Source organism: Diceros bicornis, chromosome 4 (assembly GCF_020826845.1).
Source record: "Diceros bicornis minor isolate mBicDic1 chromosome 4, mDicBic1.mat.cur, whole genome shotgun sequence".
Classification (NCBI taxonomy): Eukaryota; Metazoa; Chordata; class Mammalia; order Perissodactyla; family Rhinocerotidae; genus Diceros; species Diceros bicornis.
In genome coordinates this window covers 21,736,728-21,763,973 of record NC_080743.1, presented here as the reverse complement: position 1 = coordinate 21,763,973, position 27,246 = coordinate 21,736,728, and the positions used below count along the sequence as shown (strand labels likewise).

The 27,246-nt window shown below is 37.9% G+C and overlaps 1 protein-coding gene across 1 annotated transcript in view; it reads left to right on the top strand.

Annotated features, from left to right (window-relative positions):
* DDAH1 (dimethylarginine dimethylaminohydrolase 1) overlaps nucleotides 1–27,246 on the top strand; it is a 134,813-nt gene that overhangs the window by 81,889 nt on the left and 25,678 nt on the right. The window contains exons 2-4 of the mRNA XM_058538414.1: nucleotides 14,248–14,347; nucleotides 20,395–20,468; nucleotides 21,291–21,410. Coding sequence (XP_058394397.1) covers nucleotides 14,248–14,347; nucleotides 20,395–20,468; nucleotides 21,291–21,410 — 294 coding nt within the window. The remainder of the gene's footprint in view (nucleotides 1–14,247; nucleotides 14,348–20,394; nucleotides 20,469–21,290; nucleotides 21,411–27,246) is intronic.

Sequence of the window (27,246 nt, the reverse complement as noted above, 5' to 3'; positions counted from 1 at the left end):
CCACAAAACAAGTCTCCATAAATTTAAGAAGATTGAAATAATACCAAGCATCTTTTCTGACCACAACGGTATGAAACTAGAAATCAACTATAGGAAGAAAATCAGAAAAGCCACAAATACGTGGAGATTAAACAAAATGCTACTGAACAACGACTGGGTTAACGAAGAAATCAAAGAAGAAATCAAAAAATACCTGGATACAAATGAAAATGAAAATACGACATGCCAGAATTTATGAGATACAGCAAAAGCAGTTCTAAGAGGGAAGTTTATAGCGATACAGGCCTATCTCAACAAACAAGAAAAATCTCAAATAAACAATCTAACAATGCACCTGAAGGAACTGGAAAAAGAAGAACAAACAAAGCCCAAAATCAGTAGAAGAAGGGAAATAATAAAAATCAGAGCAGAAATAAATGAAATAGAGACCAAAAAAACAATAGAAAAAATTAATAAAACCAAGAGCTGGTTCTTTGAAAAGATCAACAAAATTGACAAACCTTTAGCTAGACTCACCAAGAAAAAAAGAGAGAAGGCACAAATAAGTAAAATCAGAAATGAAAGAGGAGAGGTTACAACAGACACCTCAGAAATACAAAAGATTATAAGAGAATACTGTGAAAGGCTATATGCCAACCAATTCGACAATCTGGAAGAAATGGATAAATTCTTAGAATCATATAACCTTCCAAAACTGGATCAAGAAGAAGTAGAGAATTTGAATAGACCAATCACCAGTAAGGAGATCAAAACAGTAATCACAAACCTCCCCAAAAATAAAAGTCCAGGACCAGACGGCTTCCCTGGTGAATTCTACCAAACATTCAAAGAAGACTTAATACCTATCCTTCTCAAACTCTTCCAAAAAATTGAGGAGGGGGGGAAGCTCCCTAACTCATTCTACGAAGCTGACATTACCCTGATACCAAAACCAGACAAGGACAACACAAAAAAAGAAAATTACAGGCCAATATCACTGATGAACATCGATGCAAAAATCCTCAATAAAATACTAGCAAATCGCATACAACAATACGGTAAAAAGATTATACACCATGATCAAGTGGGATTTATTCCAGGGATGCAGGGATGGTTTAACATTCGCAAATCAATCAACGTAATACACCACATTAATAAAATGAATAAAAATCACATGATCATCTCAATAGATGTAGAGAAAGCATTTGACAAGATACAGCATCCATTTATGATAAAAACTCTGAATAAAATGGGTATAGAAGGAAAGTACCTCAACATAATAAAGACCATATATGAGAAACCCACAGCTAATATCATCCTCAATGGTGAAAAACTGAAAGCCATCCCTCTAAGAACAGGAACCAGACAAGGATGCCCACTGTCACCACTCCTATTTAACATAGTACTGGAAGTCCTAGCCAGAGCAATCAGGCAAGAGAAAGAAATAAAAGGGATCCAAATTGGAAAGGAAGAAGTGAAAGTGTCACTATTTGCAGATGACATGATTTTATATATAGAAAACCCTAAAGAATCCATCAGAAAACTTTTAGAAGTAATAAACGAATATGGTAAAGTTGCAGGATATAAAATCAACATACAAAAATCAGTTGCATTTCTGTACACTAACAACAAAGTAGCAGAAAGAGAAATTAAGAATACCATCCCATTTACAATTGCAACAAAAAGAATAAAATACCTAGGAATAAACTTAACCAAAGAGGTGAAAGATCTGTACACTGAAAACTATAAAACATTTCTGAAAGAAATTGAAGAAGACACAAAGAAATGGAAAGATATTCCGTGCTCTTGGATTGGAAGAATTAACATAGTTAAGATGTCCATACTTCCTAAAGCCATCTATAGATTCAATGCAATCCCTATCAAAGTTCCAACAACATTTTTCACAGAAATAGAACAAAGAATCCTAAAATTTATATGGAACAACAAAAGACCCCAAATAGCTAAAGGAATCCTGAGAAAAAAGAACAAAGCTGGAGGTATCACACTCCCTGATTTCAAAATATACTACAAAGCTGTAGTAACCAAAACAGCATGGTACTGGCACAAAAACAGACACACAGATCAATGGAATAGACTCGAAAGCCCAGAAATAAACCCACACATCTATGGACAGCTAATCTTTGACAAAGGAGCCAAGAACATACAATGGGGAAAAGAAAGTCTCTTCAACAAATGGTGTTGGGAAAACTGGATAGCCATATGCAAAAAAATGAAAGTAGACCTTTACCTTACACCATGCACAAAAATTAACTCCAAATGGATTAAAGACTTGAATGTAAGACCTGAAACTGTGAAACTTCTAGAAGAAAACATAGGCAGTACGCTCTTTGACATCAGTCTTAGCAACATCTTCTCAAACACCATGTCTGACAGGGCAAGAGAAACAATAGAAAAAATAAACAAATGGGACTACATCAAACTAAAAAGCTTCTGCACAGCAAAGGAAACCATCAACAAAACGAAAAGACAACCTAACAATTGGGAGAAGATATTTGCAAACCATACTTCTGATAAGGGCTTAATCTCCAAAATATATAAAGAACTCATGCATCTTACCAACAAAAAAACTACCAACCCAATTAAAAAATGGGCAAAGGACCTGAACAGACGTTTCTCCAAAGAAGATATACAGATGGCCAACAGACACATGAAAAGATGTTCAAAATCATTAACTATCAGGGAAATGCAAATCAAAACTACAATGAGATATCACCTGACGCCCGTCAGAATGGCTATAATTAACAAGACAGGAAACAACATGTGTTGGAGAGGATGTGGAGAGAAGGGAACTCTCATACACTGCTGGTGGGAGTGCAAACTGGTGCAGCCACTATGGAAAACAGTATGGAGATTCCTCAAAAAATCAAGGATAGAACTACCATATGATCCAGCCATCTCACTGCTGGGTATTTATCCAAAGAACTTGAAAACACCAATTTGTAAAGGTACATGCACCCATGTGTTCATTGCAGCGTTATTCACAATAGCCAAGACTTGGAACCAACCTAAGTGCCCATCAAGGGACGAATGGATAAAGAAGATGTGGTATATATACACAATGGAATACTACTCAGCCATAAGAAATGATGAAATCCAGCCATTTGTGACATCATGGATGGACATTGAGGGTATAATGCAAAGTGAAATAAGTCAGAGGGAGAAGGTCAGATACCGCATGATTTCCTTCATTAAGTAGTAGATAATAACAACAATAAACAAACTCATAGGGACAGAGATTGGATTGGTGGTTACCAGAGGGGAAGGGGGGAGGGAGGAGGGTGAAAGGGATAATTCGGTACATGTGTGTGGTGATGGGTTGTAATTAGTATTTTGGTGGTGAACATGATGTAATCTATGCAGAAATAGAAGTACAATGATGTACACCTGAAATTTTTACAATGTTATAAACCAATGTTACTGCAATAAACAAAAAATTAAAAAAAAAATTTTGATATAAATAAGGAAACTCTCCAAAGTTTGACATGAACTTTGTTTTTAATTATTGGCTAGGGAGAGTGATTAAGGCTGCCTTTCATATTTAAAAGTCATGCTATCAACTGTCTATGTAAGCATTTTAGTTTTTTTAATAATGAAGGTGGAATTAAGGTGAATTATTTATTCAATAAATATTTATTATGTAAAAAAAGAAAATGTGTATTGTATCATTGTCATCAACAAGGAAATGGACCACTTGAATTAGTACGTTATATGTCAAGAGAGTGACAAGACCAGCAGAGTCCCTGCCTTGTTTTTCATTTAAAAAGCTAAATGTTGCTCCACCCTTCTAGGAAACTGTCTTACTGTGACATCTTTATGGAGGGGCCTTTGAATGTCTGGAACTTTATTGCTGTGTCCTCTCCAGATAATGAAAAGGATCTTTCCCAGTTTTTTTCAGAGCTGTTTTTATTTCTCCTGTGTATTCTGGTCCCATTGGTTTTCCTTCTGCATTTCTGTCTAACCTTCCTATTCACACATCCTGCAGATCTGAGCCCTGGTTCAGAGATGAGAGTGTTGGAATGTTAACTTCCAACTCTGACATATGGAGCTCTAGCAATTGTGCTTCACATACAGAATTGAGGTAGTATGATACTTCCTGGGGTGCTTTGGGCTTTAAAAATCATTATTTGTAATCTGCTATTTTCTGTAAGCAGGATGGTCTTAGTGTTACACATGGTATTTGATCAACATTCTTATCAGCCAACATAGCAGGTATTGTCAATTAAAATAACATATGTTGTATAATTTGTTGAATGACAAGTGATGGTGTATTCCTAGAGAAAGAAAAATCCTCCATTAATAGTTGTTTCTAAATCAGAATTTATTTTAATAATGTGGCCTATTCATATGGACTCTTTGAATATTGCCTGTCAGTTTTGTTATATAAGTAAATGAGTTGCTTTTAGCTGAGCTAGAAGAAAGATCAATTCACATAGATTAAGGAAATGAAAAATCTGATTTATCAAGAACTCCAGGGCTTCAGGGTTGGTTGCTTCATTAGCTCAACAATGTCATCAGGGATCCATGCTCTTTCCATCTCTCTGACCTGCCATCCTTGATGATGGACAGCACCAGTTCCGTATACCGTATCCAGACAAGACAATGCCCAATGGAAGAAAAGGGATTATATTTCTTCCTATGCCTCCAGGAACCTCTCAGTCTACTTCCCTTTAGTGGCCAGAATTGGGTCATTTGCACCAGTCCCTGGCAAGAGAGATGTGCCATGACTGAGTTAGCCTAGGAGGCATCTGAAGGGATATGGTAATAATCAAATGAGATAATCCATATAAAACCACTTAGCACAATGCTTGGCACTTGGAAAGAGCATAATAAATTTGACTTATTAATAATGGTGATAAGTCTGTGGCATTAAAAATTGTAAAAGAAGGCCAGAGTTATGAGTAGATAAGAGGTAGATTCCTCAGACCTTGGTGATACCGATGCTATGTTGAGGAGATGGGGAGAGAGATGATGAAGATTATTTGCATTTAGCAGGAGCTGGAAAGCCCATCTATGGTGCTGGGTTGTAGGACCAAGGCTCAGATCCTTAGGGAGAGCCCAGAGAAGGACCCTACTCACGGGAAGAGACTGGGATAAGTTACTAGAACAGGACTCCAGCAAAAAGAACCACAATAGTGCCCAGGTATATTGTGTAAAGTGGGATAAAGCATAAAGAATGACTTCATGCTGAGTCCCATGGCATTGGCCTGGGGCATGTTAGATCCTCCTTTCTCAGGTCACAATTGATCCTGGGAATTGGATAGCAATGAACTCAAAGCTGATGAACCTACTGTACTATATTTGAATATGAGAAAGTTTTCAGAGGTTAGCAGCTAAGCAGGGCCTGACATCTGTCTTCTCATAGGAGAGGGATTATGAATGCTCTGTGTAGTATAATTATTCTTACTGTTCGCAGGTAATTAGCAGTCCCTGGGGTTACTCAAAACAAAACATAAGTATCATAAGTTAGTGTTCAGTTGATGCTCACATACCTTGTTTTCTAGACATGGTTTCTCCCACTGCAGCAGAATCCTTCTGTTCACCTCTAAGGGTTCCCATCCCTCTCAGATTTTTTTAATCCACTTTTGGTTTTGTCCTTTCTTTCCCCATCCATTTACCCAGCCTCTTGCTTCTGATTGAATTTAGTTAAACTCCAAAATATTTTACTCATGAATAACCATCTGTGAGGTTTTCAGTAAACTCTATGGGAGGGAAATAGAATTACAGTTAGAGTCACATTTATGAATGCCAAAAATTGTTTTGAGACTACAACTCTCAGAAATCCAGAGCTGGAAATGACTTCATTTTTAAGCTCTGCCCCCTTATCTTATAAATATGGAAACCAATATGCTAAATATTCTGGTTAATTTTTGGAACTTGTCAGTAGAATAAACCAGAGTTTAGAAATCCAAGAAATCAATGAGAAAAACATGCAATGGATATTTAATAGTCTGTGGGAAATGTTTCAAGAGATCTTATTCATGTATCAGTTATTATTATAAAAGTTCAATAAGAGGAAGATGAACTAGGGATTCTAAAACTTTCACACACGTTGACCATCCTGTAAATATCATGAGTTCCCAGAATAATTACAGGATTAATAACATTTACTTGACTCTGGTAACTTTTGAAGATTTTAATGTATTAAATAATTTCTAGTTCTATTGAACATTCTACTAATACAGTAAACCCTTCATTAATTTTTCATAGACGAAGATGAGCTGTTTATGATCTGAAGATCATCCAGAAAGCCCTTTTGTTTCTACGGAAGAATTCCAGATAACCCACCAGCAGGAATAGATAACTACTATTTACGTTTTGATATCTTAGCTTAAATGTTACTTTCTCCAAGTGACCTTCTTTGATGCCCTCTATCTGAGGTCTCAAAGCACATTGTAGTTTGCCTTCATAGCCCTTATAATGTGTAACTGTATATTGACTTGTGTGAATGTTTAATGTCTGTCACTCTAAGGGCACTGTACAGCAGGGGTCATGTCTACTTTTTGATGGCCACTGACCACTGTCTAGCATGGTGTCTAGCTCACAATAGACACTCAATATTTACTAAATGAATGAACCTGAGAATAAGATTAGGGTATCCCAAGGCATGTTTTTTTTTTTGTATTACTATTTACATACATATGTTTGTCATTTTGATTTTTATGAGCATGTATTAGATTAGTAACTAAAAAAAACAATATTGTAACTTGTTTTATGCATTTTAAAATATAACTGCACAACATTTCAGTAAATAATGGATTAAGGAAGTTGGTGGGTCTGGGACCCCAAACTCATTTAAAACATTTTTTTCTTGGGAATTTCTTAGGAACATCTTAAGAACTGGTGTACCATATTCTGAACAAACAACTTGGAAATGAATATTTAGTTCACCTTTTTTGCTTCAGACCAAAGGCCTTTACAAATACCTTTTGTAAAAATAAAATCTGTTTAAAATGGGGCTTTCTGTATTAGTTTTCTATTGCTGCGTAACAGCTTACCATAAACATAGCAGCTTAGAACATCTCACAAGTTTTTTAGGTTGGAAGTCTGGACACGGCATGCCTGGTTGTTGCCTGGGCTGTGTTCTCATCTGGAGCTCAGGTCCTCTTCCAAGCTCGTTCAGGTTGTTGGCAGAATTCAGTTCCTTGTGATTGTAGGACTAAGGTCTCTGTCTTTTGCTGGCTGTTGACTGAGAGTTGCTCTCAGTTCCTAGAGGCTAACCTGTAGGTCCCCTCCATCAGCAGTTCACAGCATGGCTTTTTGCTTTCTTCCAGACTGGTAGGAGAACATCTCTGTGACTTCCTCCATCTCCGACCTTTAAACTCTCTTTTAAGGGCTCACCTGATTAGGTCATGCCCACCCAGGATAATCTTCATTTTGATTAACTCAAGTTAACTGACTAGGGACCTTGATTACATCTGTAAAATATCTTTACCTGTGCCATGAAATGTAACCTAATCTCAGGAGTGATGTCCTAAAATATTTACAGGTCCTTCCAACACTCAAAGGGAGAGATTTGCACATAGCATGTACATGGGGGGGGGGCAGTTTTGGGCACCATCTTAGAATTCTGCCTACCATACTTCTCAGTGTGGTAGAAACCCTTCTCATCTTTCCAGATTTTTTGAATTGGTTTGGAGTGTGTCTACATGTCTATATGCTTTTGTAATCTCACTGTAAATAAAATACATTGTTGACTGTTTAAAGGTTTTTTCACAAATAGCTCCTTTTCATAATCTGATCTAGAAATTGGGAGAATGAAGTAGTGGCTCCCAAAATTCATTAGCTTTAGTTTGTGTATGCTTGGGAAAGCAGAATTTTGGATCTTTAGAAACCAAACCTAAGTTTAGATTGCTGTAATTTGTAACATTTGTCCCTCCATTCCTCCAGAATGTCTGAGTCCACATTTTTGTTCAAACAAATAAATTAAAGGGAACATAATCTGTTTTTAAGAGTGTTATAGATCTCACAGTCCTTCTAACGTTTATTTTCATTTGACTGCGTAATAGATATCTAAATTATCTTTTTGTGAGTGACAAATTGTATAGGAAACTTCAGAGCAAAACTAAGTGCAGAGCTCAGCTCTGTAAGATCTTGGGTAAGTCACCTACCCTGCCTCAGTTTCCTCATCTGTAAGACAGAAATAATGTTTTTACTTGTTTCATCAGATTATGAGGGTTAGATAAGTTAAATATAAGTTCTTAGTAGAGTGTCTGGCACATATATGTAAGTGTTTGCTATTATCATTGCTAACTAAATTCCTTCTAAGAGCTTTGTCCTCAAATTAGAGTATAGAAGAGGATTCCAATATGTTTTTATTTAGGAATTTTTAAGACCGAGTCATTTATCGTGTTAAACCACTCTTTGATCCTTTTGGGGGGGGGTAGTTTTGGTTAGTTTTAGTAATTTAATCAGCAAATGTGGAAAAGTTGAGAAATGAACCACTGAACAAACCCAAGGCATCCCAAAGTTAAAGGATAGTAATTAATATTCAGGCCTTCCATGGTGAACATTCCTGATGTGATTCATACATTCTATTCGTATACTTACCGTTTTAATCACACTGCACCTTAGTATCTTAAGGTCCTTGTATACGAAATGTCATTCATCTCTGATATGAAGAGATCATAGAATCCAAAGTCACCTTGGCATAAGATCTTGTAATACCTAGTGGTCTTAAATGTACAGAGTTGGAAAGCAGAAGGTATGAGCTCCAATTCTGATGTGAGCTGTGCTCCGTGATGAGACCTCAGGGGAATCGTAATCATGCAGTGTAGCGAACATGAACATGAACATGGGGATGGGCTCAGGAGGCTTGACTCGGCCAATAAGTCAACCTCCCGTAGCCTCAATTTACTCATGTAAAATGGGCATACTAATGCCTACCCTTTCTATTTTTTGATTTGTTGTGAGCATCACAACAAATATTCCATTTTATTGTCACTATATATTCACAAAGTCTATCTGCCCCCATTCCAAGGGCGGGGACTGTGTTTTGTTTTTGTTTTTTTAGTCTTTGTAGCTTGGTTTAAAAAAAAAAGAGTTGGCATTAACTAAGTGCTTGTTGAACTGAAATGTTGATCAAATGATAAAATATATGTGAAAGCATGATACAGATATTAAGTATTGTAAAATCAGCCAGATGTACTAGTCCAAGTGGCCACAGTAACCAAAGATGTGCAGATTAACAAAGAACATTAAGGTGGCATCAACAAATGAAATGTGGCCTTTGAGAGTGACCAGAGACAACACAGTGTAACTTTGATGCCTCAGCGAGCTCCAAGCCAGCTGTGCCTTGATGTGCTAGAGACATCACATCAGCTTCTTGAGTGGCTTCCTCAGCATTATCTACATGTCACACTTAACATTAAAAGGCAAAACAAAATCAGCGACAAGTTGAGAAAATGAAACCATCTCACTATCCGCAATGCTATGTTGCTGCTATTCAGCTCTTTAGAGCTAGATAAGAGTATGAATAGGATAGCACTGTAATTTTAGAGCTCTTGTGATATGGTGAGTTATAAAGGGACTCGGAACTTTTAAATGGGCATTGAAAATGTAGTGGTGGTAGTGTTGACAGCACGGCTCCCAGTGCTTGGCAGAACTGTGGGGACTGAGACACGTTGGCCACAGGCAAGCCAACACCAAGGGCCTTGTTTGTAGTCCTAACATCTGGCAGCCCATTGAGCAGAAGCAGCTACAGGAATGCAGCTTGGCAAACAGAGGTTGGTGCGGGTTCTTAATGGAGCCACAGCACAGAACTGTTTATCAGGCCTCATGAGCACATTCACAACATCCAAAGTGAAGATGTGGAACATTCACGCTGGGCAGTGTTGAAAGTATTCAGCAAAAGTCAACTCTGGACAGGGCCATCTGGAAAATATTGACATCCTAATAAAGAATATTAAACTAATTACAGTGCTATTGCAAGCTGTGATGAATACACATAGCTTCCCCATAAAAATGTATAAGGTTTTATATATCTGTTTTGGTATTTGGGGTTTGGGGGAGATTTTGCAAGAAGAAAAGGAGAGCTGAAATCAAAAGATGTTTTATTTAATGCTGAAAAGAGTATGTTTTTATCCTTTATTTCTTTTTGAGAGGTAGCCAGAATCCAAACCAAGCACGGAGTTAAGGCAAAATAATAATGACACCAGCAACTACTGGTTTTGAGCACAATGTTCCAGGCTCTAAACTAGGTGATTTGTGTGTATTAGCTTATTTGTTACTCACATAATCCCTGTTAGAGAAAAAACGTTATCCCATTTGCAGATTAGGAAACTAAGGCTCAGAGAGGTTAACTCGTTCCAAGTCACATAGCTAATAAGTGATAGAGCCTGTATTCAAATCCCCGGATCTTTCCATTCACCATGAGAACCCAAAAAGAGTGAAATGAGAAAACACAATGATGATGTAAACACGACAGGATAAATGAGGGAACAGAAATGAGAGCCATAAAAGAAGGTAAGAAGAGAGTAGAACAGAAAAGCAGACCAGGCATTGAGAAAAAGAGGGAATTCTTTAGACTTTCTGGGTCCTTTCGAGTGTTAATGTCTTCAGTAACTGTAATCCTTCTATATCATCTTGGCTGACACTGTTTTGAGTCCTGTGGAACATCTTACCAGACAGGCCCACTTGCCACCTGACATAGTACCTCCAGAGGGCTATTTCAAAGCAGAGATTATACAAGACATCTACCACATAGCCTGACAGGACCTGGAAGGAAATCAAATTGGAATGATTTAAATTTAAATGTGCCCTCGATGTATGTGCTCTAACTTTACATTGGCTTTGCAGAAAAGACTATAATTTTTAATTCACTGGAAAGCAGATGGAATCTGTCAAAGGGGTAGTAAAACACAGGAAACTTGTCCAAATGTAAGAAAAATCAACAGCTTTCTCTTGTGGGTCAGTTTCATAGTACAAATATTTGTCGCTAGGTGCATACAAGCTGGTATTCATCAAAATAGTAAAAGTCATATCCAATATTTATTGAGCAATTGCTATGTGCTGTGTTTTACGTGTATTTAATGATCAGGAGGAGCCTAGGAAGTTGGTACTATTATGACTAAACACCCATTTTAAAGATGAGAAAACTTTTGGGGCCGGCATAGTGGTTAAGTTTGCGCGCTCCCCTTCAGGGGCTTGGGGTTCATGGGTTCAGATCCTAGGTCCAGACCTACACACCGTTCATCAAGCCGTGCTGTAGCAGCATCCCACATACAAAATAGAGGAAGACTGGCACAGATGTTAGCTCAGGGCCAATCTTCCTCAAAAAAAAGATGAGAAAACTTTGAAAGATGAGGCTCAGAAAGTTCGACAACCTAAGGTCACTTGGCTAATAAGTAGCAGAGCTAGAATTTGAATCCCAGGCCCTTGATCATAACACTACGTTATACAGACGTTCCCAGTGAAGTGACTGTGAATGTTTAACCCCAACAACTCTACATTTTTTGACATTAGTACTCCAGGGGAAAAAAAAAAAGAAAGGGTGGCTTGGGGGGAGGAAGGGAAGAATTATCTCGAAGTTAGTACCAGCTCTTGCAGAGAAGGACGTGTGGGTTAGATGACTGGAAGCAGCAGAGGTGGTCTGAACCTGCTGTGGTCAGGGAAGGAACCTGTAGCAAAGGGTGGGAGGAGAAAAGATGGGGCAAAAAGAAATGGGAGTAAAAGTAAAAAAATGAAACAAAATGCATGTAGCGTGAAAAGGGAAGGAAGAAAGTTCTTGTAAATCTTTAAAGTATGAAAATTATGTAGTTAAATTTTTCATTAATTAAGGTCATTTCTCTAATTTACCCTTCTGATTTCTAATTTCATGGGCTAAACTGACCCATTCAACTCAGCCTTTGGAATTAATACTGTTTGTTCTGACGGTTTCTCTCCACCCTGAGTAATGCTAAGTTCCACTGTGCAAGGTTAGTGTCTCAGTGAAAGGTGGGTGTGTTGTTTGGGGTTTTTTTTTTCCTCTTGGAAGTTGATTAAGGCAACATTAACCATGGCTATGTAACTGCAGAATGGGCAGTCTCTTGAAGGCTCATGGTTTGGACCTTTTCCTGCAAAAATTCCACTTTATAGTTATATTTAGTGTTCTGACTGCCTGAATAGCTGGCTTGCTGTGGGTCCGTGTGTCAGGGCAATGCCGGGCCCTGTTTGCAGCTGAGTTTGTCTGCTTCATGGAACCCTTGTGCCAAGAGCATGCAGTTCTCAATGGACAGTCTCCGGATTCAGCCTCTCTTGTTTCTTCTCCAGAAACTTCCCTGTGGTTAACGTTGCCAATTTGATGCCGTATGGTACTGCAAATCTCAAAACTGTTTACTTGAGTTTTAAAATATTTTAAACTTGTCTACACCCTTAACTCTGAAAGTAATATAGTATCATCACTGTTTGTGGTATCCTATCCTGATGACTTTGTTTATATAGATGTGACTGAATATTTTTTAAAAAGTACTGCCCTTGCACAAAAGCCAGTTTTTTCGTGTCAGTGCAGCTGTTTTAACTTTTAAGAAACCACAAGCATTTTATCCTCTAAAACTTTAATTTGAAAGACATAGGACTTTTAAAGAAGTGCAATGTTTCTGAAACTGGCATATATATTAGTCTCCCTACTTCTGTTCTCTTTAAACTCTTAAGAGTTGAATAAGGTTCCTGAGTTGAGATATTGCATATAAACTTTTCAGACCAAAGTACATGTTATTACTGAATTCGTAGTAATCTTTGAAATGTTAAATTATAATAGAAGCAGTAGCATTTGTAATAGAAACAAAAGGTAACAGTCGCTCAGTTCCCATGCTCTCCCTCTAAACTCAGTGAATTTTCCATGGACACAGAAGCACACGCCAGGAGGAAACAGTTGTGCATTTTCACTGTAGCCCAGTAAGTCACGGTAAATGTTGTTTTGCTTCCTTTTTATGCTATAGCAACAATTCCACTTCCCATTACATAGGAAAACCTATTCTGCTATTAAAAGAGGTCACTAGATGCATTTATTACAACATTAAGACTATTTCGTCCATGGAAATAATTTTTTATTATTCTGAGTCACTCTGGTTCATGGAATTTTTACATGAGTTCCAGGACAAGGATGAGATGATGTATTTATTTTATTTTGTGTCCTCTCTAATTTTTTTTGACTGCATGAATGTCAGGTTTGTTGTCAACCTATTTCTGTATTTTTATTACTTTAGAAGTTACTCAGCTATATTTTTGTCTCCTAAACTCTTCATTGACAATTCACCCTGTGTACTGGGCATGCTGTATTTTGGCAGAACTACCTGCTTTTCCCAGTGTCATGTGATCTCTTGTTTTTCCCTTAGCCCCTATTCATGTCTTCTCCGTGTGTGTCTTTATCATGTTAAAGATTACACAGACCTTCAGAAATATTTAAATTGTTCTGTTGAGCTACTAGAGGGACTTGGATTAAATTGTAAACTTTAAAGGGCGTTTGTTATGCCTTAATTTTTTTTCTTGTATTAAAGTAAACCTCACTGGAAGTATTCCGTAGGTCAGCCTAGAATCTCTCTGAGCTTCGGACTCTACCCTGGAATCATAGAAAGTCCCTGAAATTCATTTTCAAATATTTTTGGGTTTGATTACAATTATTGTATTTGTTAATCACCTCTAGGGACCTAGGTTAACTTTAAATAACAGTTCAGATTTACAGAGAAGCTTTAGATGTTCTGACATTTTAGAAAATGTTTGAATAGAAAGCAATGACTGTCCTGTGGGCTAAGATTTCAAGTTACTGATTATTTTTATTGCTATTCCTTCCACATATTACTCTGTGTGCGTACAATTCTGACTGACTGATGACTTAAGGTTTAAAATTAAGTCCTGTACTTTCTGGCAAGGGTAAGAGGTTTGGGTGTTCTGCCTTCCCACCTTTCTTGACTCACGTGCCCTAACTAGTCACCTTTCCAACAGTGTCCTAACTAGTCAGCCTTCAATAGTGTCTTAACTAGTCAGCCTCCAGCAGTGTCCTAATTAGTTAGCCTTCCAACAGGAAAAGGGACTATAATACTGACTTGAGCTTAGATCAGAAGGGGACAAAATGGACAATTTCTAATAGGTAATTTCTTCTCTTGGAAATGATCATGGCTAGTCCAAACCATACTATGTATATTTATATATTCACAAGGGTGTGCGTGTATGTGTGTACATGGGAGCATGATTCAGTCTTCAGAAGTTTTAGATGATTGGTTTTCCTGTTACAAAATGGTAGGATATTAATCTGAATCATTTTATTTTCAACAGGTTGACATGGTGAAAGAAGCGTTAGAAAAACTTCAGCTCAATATAGTAGAGATGAAAGATGAAAATGCAACCTTAGATGGTGGAGATGTCCTATTCACAGGTATAATTATATTTACTTTTTTCTATCCAAAAATATTTTTAACACTTGGCTTACATTCACTTGTTTAATTACAGTGTTTTTTTTTTTTTTAATTACCAAAGTAAAAAATGCTAAGTGCAGGGAATTTGGAAAATACAGAAAAGCACAAAAGAGAAAAAAACAAAAATGACCTTTCATTCAAAGATAATCGTTTCAATATTTGGGTGTATGTCCTTTTGTATATGTGTATTTGCATATTTTTACAAGAATGTTATCAGTATATACATGTCATTTTGTAGGTTGTGTCTACTATCTTCCTCTGAGTTTATAGGTTGCATGGTTTTGCATTGTGTGACAGTATACCTGGTCTATATTTAAAGATTCTGAATTCAAGATGTGTCATTTACAAATAATTTTCTTCCCAGATGGCAAGATGAATTTAAATAATTTTAATGCAAATTGACTAGGCTTCATGCCAGATGAATAATAGCAGAACTCAACAAAATATAAACAGCTAATATTATTATTGATCTAACTGGAATCAGTTTTTACAATGGGTATGTTATAACTACCAAAGAAATGATATTTTAGCATTTAACCTTTTCAACTCTTTATGATCATATTATTATTGTTTCATAAAGTCATGTGCTAAAATCTGGATCCCCAGATTTATTCTAGTTATACTGATAAGCGCGACAAGCAATAGTAATTTTTAATTTATAGTGAGAGATTATTTTCCCTTAAATGTCAGAGAATAAATACCTGTTTCACAGATGTAGCCCTAACAGCAGAGGCTGGTCGCCAGGTGTTTGGGAAGGTAGCCCCAAATGGCCCACTGAAAGCACGAAGCTTCTTGGAAGTCTAACATTTTAGCTGATGTGAATTTTATGTTGAATCCTGTGTATATAGACAAAATACAGTCTTAATTTTAGTATAAAAATGTTTTGTATTACTTATATTTTGATATAATTAATGTTCTTGGAGGAGGAGGAGTATTTATCCTGTGACGTTTGAATAGTTCCTTGCTCAGTGTCACATACCTATGGGTGGGGCCGTTGTGTTGCCGAGCTCCAGGGGGCGCCATTCTTATCATAGGTTGTGTGCATAGTATCCCCTGGAGTTGTGCACTGTACAACCTGTGCTACCACTGACATAGGCAGTGGCCTGCCTCTGAGGTTGGTGTGCATACGCATTGAGCCATAAGAACACAGAACAAGGAGTCAGGAAGGCCTACGCTGCATTTTCAGCTCCGGTTATGACCAAGCAGACTCAGGCATTCTCTGAATCTGCCTAGTAAGTTCCCCTTAGAATATTCTTTGTGTCTCCCATTGATGGCACTTTCATTCTTTTTAGCAACACAGAACAACAGCCTGTTTCTCTTATAAAATAGGCTTTTGTGAAAAGCTAGATGTGTAAATCACACTTCCTTACAATAAAACTCTTTTTTACCGGAACATAACCATATAATAAATAACTTGTTCTAAGCAGGTACTGATAATATTTGAAGTATGGTTTAAAACAAGCTGTGTTCACAGCCATGTAGTTATCTTAACAGCTGAGCTGAAAAGATTCCCTAAAATCTTTTCAGTGTCATGGTACTACCTATACTAGGAATTTCTTCCTTTGATCAAAGGTCTTTGCCTAGCATCTGAAGCCTAATGCTTTTGCCCCAGCTTCTAATTAGGTACTAAGCATCGAGGCTTGCCTTTGACACTAACTGTAAACCTTTTTTTGTAGTATTCAATACTTACATTAATGTCTTAAAAGTTATTTTATTCGAAACTGAGATGGCATTGGGATATTAAGATCTTTATCTTCTTGGCACCTCATTCACACCCAATGTCTGGTCCTGCCTTTTATTTCCTACTTCTCAATTTGTTTTTTTTATTTTGGTAAAATGTATATCACATAAAATCTGCCATTTTAACCATTTTAAATGTACAGTTCAAGTGGCATTAATTACATACACAATATAGTATTACCACCACCACTCAATTTTTGGATTAAGCTGAGCTGGGTAAGAAACAAAATCTGTAAAGCTTTCCATGTGTTCCCTGTCCTCTTCCTTCTGTAATTCAGAGCTTCATTAATAATTCATCAGGAAACGGACAGAACGAAAGCAGCTTTCCAACTCTGGTTCCACTGGGAAATCTGTCAGTCAGGCGAGCAGCTACTAGCAGCAGTTGTTTCAATCCTATTTCTCTTAAATAGACAACATCAACTTACATCTACTTTTATTTATTTATTTTCATGAACTATGGAGCATATAAAAAAGAGTTATAAAATGTTTATGTACAATTAAAGACCAATTATAAAAGGAACACCTGGGCCCACCACCTGGCTTCAGAAATAGCACATTGCCAGGACCCCAGAAGCCCCAGGTGGTCCTCCAGTCCCAACCTCTCCCTCCTCCCAGCCTGAGGTAACCACTGCACTGAATTTTGTGTTAATCACTGCCTTGTCTTTCTTTGAGTTTTACCTCAATATGTATATTCCTAAATTATATTTTGTTTAGTTTTGCTGGTTTTATAGCTTTATTTGATTGCGGTCCTGCTGTATGAACTCTGGTGTGATTTTTCTGCTTTTGATCTAATTGGATGCGTGCAGCTGTAGCTCACTCGTTTTCACTGCTGTGTGGTATATCCTGGTAAGAATATACCACAATATATTTACTCATTTTACTGCTCATGCGTATTTGAGTGTTTTCCAGTTTTTGTCGATTACTTTCAGGGCTGCTGTGTACATTCTTGTGTATGTCTCCTGGGGACATGTATAAGATTTCCTCTATAGTAAACACCTAGAAATGGAATTTCAGGTGATAGAGTAAACTTTTTTGCTTCAATGAGATGATTATATGATTTTCTTTTTTAACCTGTTCATGTGATTAACTACGTTAATTGATTTTCTGATATTTGGCCAGTCTTGCATCCCTGGGGTGAAATCAAACTTGCTCATGATATGTTCTCTTTTTAAGACAGTTTAGATCTTTAATACAGATTTAGTTTGCTAATATTTTGTTTAAGACTTCTATTTCTGTGGCCTGTAATTTTTCTTTCTTTTTATCCTCGTCTGGCTTTGGTAAAAGAGTTATGTTAACCTCATAAAATGTATTAGGGAATATTTCCTATTCTTCTATTCACTAAAATCAGTAGTATTTGAATTGTAAATTCCTTGAACTTTGGTAGACCTTAGCTATAAACAGGCCCTGTGGGCCTGGCACTTTCTTTGTGGGGAGACTTTAAACTAATTTCATTTCTGTAATGATTTTATGACTATTTAGGTTTTTCTGAGTCAGCTTTGATGAGTTCTGTTTTCTAAGATTTTTTCTATTTTATGTAAGTTTTCCAAATGTTGGGTATAAAATTATTCATATCTTCTCAGTATCAGTTTTAAGCTTCCCAGCAGCTATAGCCATGTCCTCTTTTCATTCATAATGTTTATTTGTACCTTCTCTTTTTTTCCTGCCAAGTGTCTGTCAATTTTGTGAATCTTTGCAAAGAACCAGCTTTTGTCTTTGTTAAACCCTCTCTCTTGTACGTTTCCTTTCCTCTTTCTGTTTCTATCTTTATTTCTTTCCTTCAACTTTCTTTGTTTTTATTCTGTTCTTTTTTTCTTACGTTTTGAGTTGGAATTTTATCTCTTTGATTTTGAACCTTTCGTCGTCTTCATGTAAGCGTTTAAAGCTATAGAAGTTTCCCTCCAACTGCTTTAGGCTGAATCCTTCCTGTTTTAATATGAATATTTTTGTTATTGTTAGTTCTAAATGTTTTCTGATTTCCATTATGATTTATTCTTTGACTCATTAGTGGATAATGAAGTTTTTTTAAAAAGCATATTGGTCATTATTGTAAGTGGCTGGGACGCCAACTCATTACTCTGATAATTGGCATGTGAGGGAAAGACTCAAGCATTTAGCCTGTCTTTCCTTTATAAATTCTGTTTCAAGTAGACCAAATACTTGACTGAGGAAAGTTTTTCTTTTTAGAATTCTAGCCAATAAATGTAGATTCCTAATAAAATAATGGAACTGTGCAATGGTCATCAAAGGATGTTCAAACGATTATATGAAAGCTTAATGGGGAACTTTATAACGGAGGAATCAGGCTGATACCACCTGAACCCGCGATCATTCTAGTATCACTCAAAATGTGACAGTCAGTCATGTCCCTCATGATGTGATGCCATAGAAGTACAGCCCCATCTCTGCGTTGGTCCTATCAAAAAAAAAAAAATTGGACAAGAATCTAATTAAGCATCTACATGAAACTATCCATTTTCTGAAAATACAAAGAATAAAGGAACAATTTAATGTTCGATGATACACAAGGATGCAATCAGCCAAATCCAGAATGTAGGATAGTCACTAGGACAAATGACCTGGTTTCTCCTATAAAAGAATGAGGTGAGGAAGGAAAAGAAAAAGAGGGTGAATTGGTATAGAAGAAAATGACAAAAGAGAAAATAAGAACCAGAAAATTTTTTTAATATTTCAATTCCAGCACTTTAGTTGTTTTTATCAGAAAAGCCATCTATGGGATATGGTTCATCATACTGCCAGAAATAGAAGTCCAACTTACTTTTTAAAAGTTTGCTTTTCCTTGTACTTTCCTATCTCACTTTAGTCTTTTGAAATGGAAATAGTGTGCAAGCCCCATTATAAATTTGTTAAAATTTGCTTAATCCATTAAATGTCTTTCTTAAAAATTGTGCATAAATCTAATTTATACATTTATTTTTATCTTAAAATAATTAAAGAAATTTGATGTTTTTTTAATCGCAGCTGACTTTTTTAATAGAGTGATATTTTTGTCAAGTAAAAGACCTTTCCCTTACTTAAGTTTTAATATGTATGTGGTGAGTTTTCTTAAAGGACAACACCATCATATCATTACCAAAACACTGTCAATGTGCCACAAAAGATTCCTGTGTCTGCCAACAGCATAAGCCATTGGAATTTATCATAACATCATTTGACCTATGTCATTTACCCCTTTTATAAGGACGTCATGAAGATTAAAGTTAACATTTGTAAAGTCTATGAAGCAATTCCTTCTACGTGGCCACTCTTCTTATACTTTACACTAATGTGCTGGGGCAAAATATACTGATTTCTCTTTGAATATTTTTTCCACATTTCATGTAGAATTCTTTTCCAAAGAATTAAGGGAAGATAGGAATCCCCATATTTATGTATTGCCTAACTCTATCCACTATAATTGTTTGTTTGCCTACAAGTAGGAGACCATTTTTATTTAGTATTTTGCCTTCTGAGAAGAAAAATTATAGAATTTCAGAAAAGCCAAATAAGTAGAAAGTTCCGTCCTCCTAAACTTTAGTACTTTGTAGATAGGCATTTTTGAAGTTTTGATTTGAAATAAAGGGATGCATAGTTTTAAAGATACCTCTTAGAGGTCAGACCTAAAGACCCATCAGCACTAAATTCACTTTTCTCAGATGGTTTCTTCAGCCCTTACATCAGCATTGGAAGAAAAGGAATCCGACTTCATCAAGAGTGTCTAGTATTGTTCTTTTAGGGGGAAAAAAAGGAAGCACTGCTAACTGGTCATTGCTATTATTTAATTTCTGATTACAGATTATTAATGTGTTTAATTCTATTATTTCCTAAATAAAAACTTTATTCTCTTATTGTGGTAAAATATACATAACATAAAACTTACCATTTAACCATTTTAAGCGTACAGTTCAGAGGCGTTAACTACATTCATGTTGTTGTGCAACCATCACCACCATCCATCTGCAGCACTTTTTCACCTTCCCAAACTGAAACTTCATACCCCTTAAACACTGACTCCCCACCTACCCCTCTCTCCAGCCCCTGGCAACCACCATTCTACTTTCCGCCTCTATGAATTTGAAAAAGTTTATCTCTAAGGGCAGTAGTTTGAAATCATATTTGTGTAAGGAGGGTAGGGATCAGAGGACAAGTAGAGCTGCCCTCTGTGGTAGGAAAGAACTGTGTGAGGCTTTAAGGTCGTTATTTATAGATAAAAAATAGTGCGCCGTCACTGGTGCCACCCACTCACTATGTTCCATGACATTTATTATAGGCAGAGAATTTTTTGTGGGCCTTTCCAAAAGGACAAATCAACGAGGTGCTGAAATCTTGGCTGATACTTTTAAGGTAGGTAAAGGGTAATTTATGCCTGGCACAGAGTAATTACTTAATAAATATTCATAGATCCATTGCATCAATATGTCATGAATAATGGTATTTATGTGTCATCAGCTTTGCAAAATAATTCCTAATATTTGTGTGTTTGCTAAACGTTTTAGAAGCTATCAAATTCAAATTTCTCAATAAACAGGCTTCGTTGGGCTACCAGAGCAGCAACAGACAAAGTTACCATGGAGATCTTCAGTTTTCTCCCAGTGTATAATCATACAACCACCTGGCAGATGTTGCTGGGACAATTGATGACTTAAAAAAAAAACCTGGAGACCCAACGGATTCTAACATGAAATGTGGAGTTTTCAGATTGGAATCAAGGATCCGCTGTACTTGGGTGCCTACTAAGTGCTGGAAGTTGTGCTGGGTATTACACACACATCCTCTCAAGGTCCCTTTACTCTATTGATCATTAATAGATTGACTCACCAAACTGCTCAGGAAGGGAGGTAATCCCCAAGAAGCTCTGTTCCCCATGAAGACATGAGGCTCTAGTTTGCACAGGATATTCAGACACATCCTTCCAGAGTAGCCCACTCCATAGATCAACCAGGGAAGCTGTTGACACAGTCACACATCTGGAAGGAGGCTCTGCCCCTTTTTCATAGAAGCAGTCTTCGTTCAACTGGCAATACCAAAACCTGTGGGTCCCAGCTTTTCTTCCAGATATTTAGAGCTCCTGGCAGTTCCAGAGGAGCAGGCGTGTTTCAGACAGGTTTAAATAGGTTTTAGAATTATTCTACAATGCCAAACTGCTTGTTTCTGTTACATGCATAGGATTATGCAGTCTCCACTGTCCCGGTGGCTGATGCGTTGCATTTGAAGAGTTTCTGCAGCATGGCTGGGCCTAACCTAATCGCAATTGGATCCAGTGAATCAGCGCAGAAGGCCCTCAAGGTAAATACAAAACTGTGCTCCTTCTAAATGCAACAGGCAATGCCTGCCACATGGTTTTTCTAATTCTGTCTACTAGGTGGGCAGCAAGCAGGAGTGGCAGGGAGAGAACAGACTGGTACTTGAGCTTTCTCTGATGTACACTGTGGTGACCTCACATTCATTAGGAACCTGGAACACTTAAGTATGGGAAGAACTCTTCACTGGTAAACCATTCTTACTCACACACCAGGTTTCCTAGAAAGGCCATGATTCAGAATAATAAACATGACACTCATCACAGTTATTTCCTCTGGGGAAAAGGAAGACCGGCCACCAGAAGAGTTCCTTGTAATGTTTTATCTCTTAAATTGAGTAGTTGGTATACAAGGGGTCATTATATTATTCTTATCGTTTTGTATGCCTGAACTATTTCATAATAATCTTTTAGAAAGCTATGATTCAGAAGTACCTAAAAATCTTAACTTCTTCATTTGCATTTGGAATACTTAAATTTTAGGACAGGAACTTTTCTCATTTCACAGATGAGAATAGGAAAGCCCAGAAAAATTATGACTTGTCCAGGTCACACAGCTAGATCAAGAGTGGAAGTCATTGATAATGAAGAATACCTTCCATTGTCACAGTGCTTTCCAGTTCAAAGACACTTTCCTTCTCTGTAACTAAGAACCCTGTGAGATGATCTGGATGCTCCATAAGGGCAAAGACCATGTCTGTTTTGCTCACCATTGAGTTCCTTTGTGCTTGGCCGATAATGGGCCCTTAATTAATATCTGGTGAATGGATGAATAAATAAATGTGAGAGGTGGTATTATCTCCATTTTGCAGATGAGAACTAGATCAAGTGACTCACCCCGGGTCACGAGGCTAATACTAAATGGTGGGCTGGGACTACTGCCCCTTCCTCTCAGGTGGTCCTGCACAGCAACATAGATGACTTACTAAAGGACCAAAGATAGAAACTCCTCTTGGGCAAAGAGAGGAAATCTGTGTGCCCCAAGGTGCCCAATTTATTTTTTTTGCCCTTTCAGGTCTTTACTCTTCTACTTCAATGCTAGACTTGGTGTAGTTTGTCTGGGAAGCAATCATTGCCTCCCAGTTGCTGAATTTCCCTTCTGCATTATTGGCAACTTCTTCAGCCAGCTCACCTGGCCTTTCTGTCTTCCTTTTCTCAAACTGTATCTTTGATTGCATTTCTAGGACTTTTAACAATTGTTATAGAACAATCTGCCTCAGAATTTGAATTTGGTGGCTTTTTCTATGTTTCCTTTAGAGAATGTCTTTTGTTCTGCTCTTTCTAGAAGGCTAAGTCAACTTTCTACATATAAAAAAAATGGTGTCTTGGGGCAAGCCCAGTGGCATAGTGGTTGGTTTTGCACACTCTTCTTCAGCGGCCTGGGGTTCACAGGTTTGGTATCCCAGGCGCAGACCTACGCACCACTTCTCAAGTCATGCTGTGACAGGTGTCCCACATACAAAGTGGAGGAAGATGGGCACAGATGTTAGCTCAGGGCCAATCTTCCTCAGCAAAAAGAGGAGGATTGGCAACAGATGTTAGCTCAGGGTTAATGTTCCTCACCAAAAAAAAAAAAAAAATGATGTCTTTAAAGAAAGGATGTGATGAATGGTATCACTCAGAGGATCTAGGAAGATTATTTTTCTCCTTAGGGACTGACTGTAGTGTCTATCCATGGCAGCTGGGTTGGTCTACCCGTGTCTGAAATTGATTACAAGAGAAAGAGAGGGCTGAAGCTGTCCTATACTGTGCCTTTGTGTGAATTAGCAGAAAGAACTTCCTCTGGATAGACAAATGAGAAATAGTAGCTCTATCTGCCATTCTGGGTAGGCTAGGTCCCTGACTCAAATAGCTTGGTCCCTAACACAATAGGTCACTAACTCAAATAGGTTCCTAACTCAGACAGTCTGGAGAAACTAACGCATAACAAACTAAGAGATAATACAATATGGTTAACTAGCATTACGTTGTAGGAAATAGCCCTAACTGCTACTCAGAGAGGAGGGAGCTCCTTTAGGGCTAGATATTCAGAGAAAGCTTCATGGAGAAAAATGTGGCTAGATGTGGGTTTTAAAGTGTTTGGCAGAGTGGGATTCAGTGAGAGAGTGTTCCAAGTCAGGACATGGTATAAGCAAAGACTGAATGAAGTACATACATGTGATGTGAGCAAACTAGTCCAACTAATAAAGAGTTTTCTTGTGGCCTCCCGAGATACAGCTGGGTGGGACAGGTGAAGTCAGTAGAGGTAGAGACTTAAAAGTGAGGAGGAGGATGAGTTTATCTCCATAAAGCAGGAATCTGGGTACCAACAGGACTTTGAGCAGAAGGGTCTGTATTGCTTCAGAGATGTTGGACCATCATTCCTTTTGCAAAAAAATAAAATTGAAGAGGGAAGAAAGGAGGATCACTGATGACCTGGAAAAAGAAAGCCAAGCCCCAAGTCCCATTGTTGCCTTGGTAACTCACTCCCCTTTCTCCATTCATCCTTCCCTTCCCATTGTCAAGTTCTCTAAGGCCACATCTTTTAAGGGCATCCTATGAGGACTTTGTAGTCCTCCTTCCTGTAGAGTTCATTTGAGTTAGTGTTAATAATGATGTTCCCTGTATACTTGAAACCTTCTGTGTTAGAAGCTATAAATAATCCTCACTGACTAGAAAGATTTTCTTCAGAGAATGTATTTTCCATCAGCAAATGTGCTTCCTAAACCATTGGCCTGTGGAGTTGGCAAATGCCCACCTGCCATGTTCCTAGCATCAAAAAGGTCCTCTTACCTTGCAGTGAAAGCAGGAGGACAAACTGAACTGAAGAATAATGAGATCTCCATGAGGGCATTGTTCTCAGGTTGGAACTAGGTGGGTCGGTGAAATTCAGATTTAGTGGACTGAACTGCTTATTTATTTGAGAAGAGTTTTGGCTCCTGTATTAAAACAATCAATAAAATTGATAGTGGATTAAGTCCTACTACTAATTTAGAGCTATAAATACTGATAGAGAGAGGCAGAAAGACAAACGGATAGAGACAAATACATCATTTGCAAGTAATGAAAGCATATCAGTTTTATTGTTTCCCTTTCACAGGTGAATATGCTGAGATCTGGTGATAAAGCATTTTGAACAGGGTCTCCATGGTTTCAGAATCAGATTTCCTCGGCCCTGATTCTCTCTCCCCAGTTGCCCACCCTATTCCATACTCATTCTGTTTCTATTGGAAAGGCCTCCCTAATTATCTTGTCATGGATTTGTTCTAGCTGAGCTTCCTCTTTCTCCTCCCCTCTCTCCACCTATCCCCCTCTCTCCACCTATCCCCCTCTTCCCATTTTTTGCTGATCCAGGATCTGACCTGTCTCAGGGAAGATGTGAGTTTGGTCCCAGATATCTGTTTTTGCCTTGCAAATCTTGATGTCTCAGTCTTGCCTCTGTAGAGAAGCCCCTGGTCACTTGGGCGTCTCTTTGAAGGGCATGGCATTTAAACGGAGGAGAATTGTGCCTTCCTGTGCCTCACACTGAAAGCTTGATTACTTCCCACATCTGTCACTGCTTGCTGAGTACTTGCTTCCTTCACAGTCTGAAAACCCCTTCTTATATATTCATGCAGAGCTCAGAGCCCAAGAATTTCTGGGTAGTCTTATTGCATTTGAAACACTTTGTAATGGGTTGCAATCTACTCTTGGTTAATGAAGTGGGTTCCTATGGAGATAGTCATCATACCTGTCTGGGTCGTAGTAGACTTAATGGTGTGCGTATTGTGTATTTAAATGAAATCATCCATCTAGGAAGACTTTAGCAACTCTCTGTTAAACAAAGCCCAGAACACATTTAATACAGAGTACATTTAATACACATTTAACACAGAGTATATTTAATATAGGGAAGGAAGAAAGGAAGACATATTATTACTGCATTTTACCATTGATATGGCTAGGGTTCTGCAGGTTAGGTTGATTTGAACAAATTCCTAAAGATATTTAGCATCAAATCATATCCTAGAAATACTTCTTTAGAGCAACCTGCCCTTTCTATAGTTTTTCTCCCACACTTTCCATCATGCCCTTCATGCCCCTGGGGAAATACTACCTTCATCCTGCCGTCTGGCTATAAAAGAAAATAGTGTAAGATTAATTCATTCATACACAGGCAAGAGACCTACTAATGCTCTTGCAGAAGGAATGTTTGCCTTCTCGAAGAAGATAAGAACTCCACTTGCTGCACAGCTGGATCTGCTGCTCCCAAACATAATTTGAGCAAAAGAAGCCAATCTCCAAAGAATACATATTCTATTATTCATTTAAAGTTAAACAGGAGACAAAACTACTCTATGCTCTTAGCATTCAAAATAGTGGTTACTTTAAGAAAGGAGGGAGTCGTGGTCCAGAGGGCCACTTTGTATGTTATACTTTAATTTTGAAAATTTAGTAAAAAATACATATATTCTATTGCTGAAAGTGGGCTATGATTAGCTTACAGAAATCATTCTTCAATAGCTAGGTCTAACTTTCAAACCTGTGCTTTAACTTCTACATGATGCCTGTCTTTTCCACAGACTAGCCTGTATTTTTATTTTTTTAACTAAGAAAAAAAAAAGACTGACACTTTGTACCCCTTGACCAACATCTCCCCATTTCCCATCCCCCCCAGCTCTTGTACACCTTAAATATATACAATTTTTGTGTGCGTGTGTGAGGAAGATCAGCCCTGAGCTAACATCCGTGCTAATCCTCCTCTTTTTGCTGAGAAAGACCAGCTCTGAGCTAACATCTATTGCCAATCCTCCTCCTTTTTTTCCCCAAAGCCCCAGTAGATAGTTGTATGTCATAGTTGCACATCCTTCTAGTTGCTGTATGTGTGACGCGGCCTCATCACGGCCGGAGAAGCGGTGTGTCAGTGCGTGCTCAGGATCCCAACCTGGGCCGCCAGTAGCGGAGCGCGCGCACTTAACCACTAAGCCACGGGGCTGGCCCTAAATATATACAATTTTTAATAGTTAATTGTACCTCAATAAAGTTGGTGAGGGAAACAAGATATGGTATAGAGTATATTTCTACTGCATCTCGCCCGTTCTTTTTCTAGATCCATTCCAAAATTGACTTCCTTTCCAGGAACTTGGATTAATTACATGCTCTCTGTCACAGGAGGACAGATTGTAATTCCTGCCCTCAGGAGGGACTTGCAGTAATGATTTTTAACTCAATCTCCTTGGTAGCATTCAGTCCTCCAGTCAATTGGGAGGAGAAAAGGAAAGGAAGGAAGGGAGGAAGGGAGAGAGGAAGGTATGAAGGGAGGAAGGATAGATGGATGAAGGGAGGGAAGGAAGGGGAGAAGGAAGTGGAGGGAGTGACACTTAGCTAAAATTTTCCTGAAACTAATCAGGTGAGGAAGCTGCTGACCACCTGGAGCTCCAGGGGCTGCGGTACTGACAAGTTGGGGGGCTGTGCCACCTGCTGGCCAGGCAGCAAGAGGAGCAGTCTCGCCTTCCTACCCCCTGCAGGAGACCAGTTATTCTCTCCTTTTGGCATCTGCAGTTTTGTTTAGTGGCCTTTCTTTCATTAATAAGAGGTTAAGGGGCACATATTTATGGTGACAGATAAAAACCAGACTATTGGTGGTGAGCACGATGCAGTCTATATAGAAACTGATATATAATAATGTACACCTGAAATTTACACAATGTTATAAGCCAGTATGACCTCAATAAAATAATTGTTTAAAAATTCTATTCTTTTGTATCACAATGAGTTATTATTTAAAAATACTTTTAATAGAAGTACTAAAAGGATGTAGTAAGAAAAGAATTAGGAGATCACCACTCCATTTTTTGTCTCTTT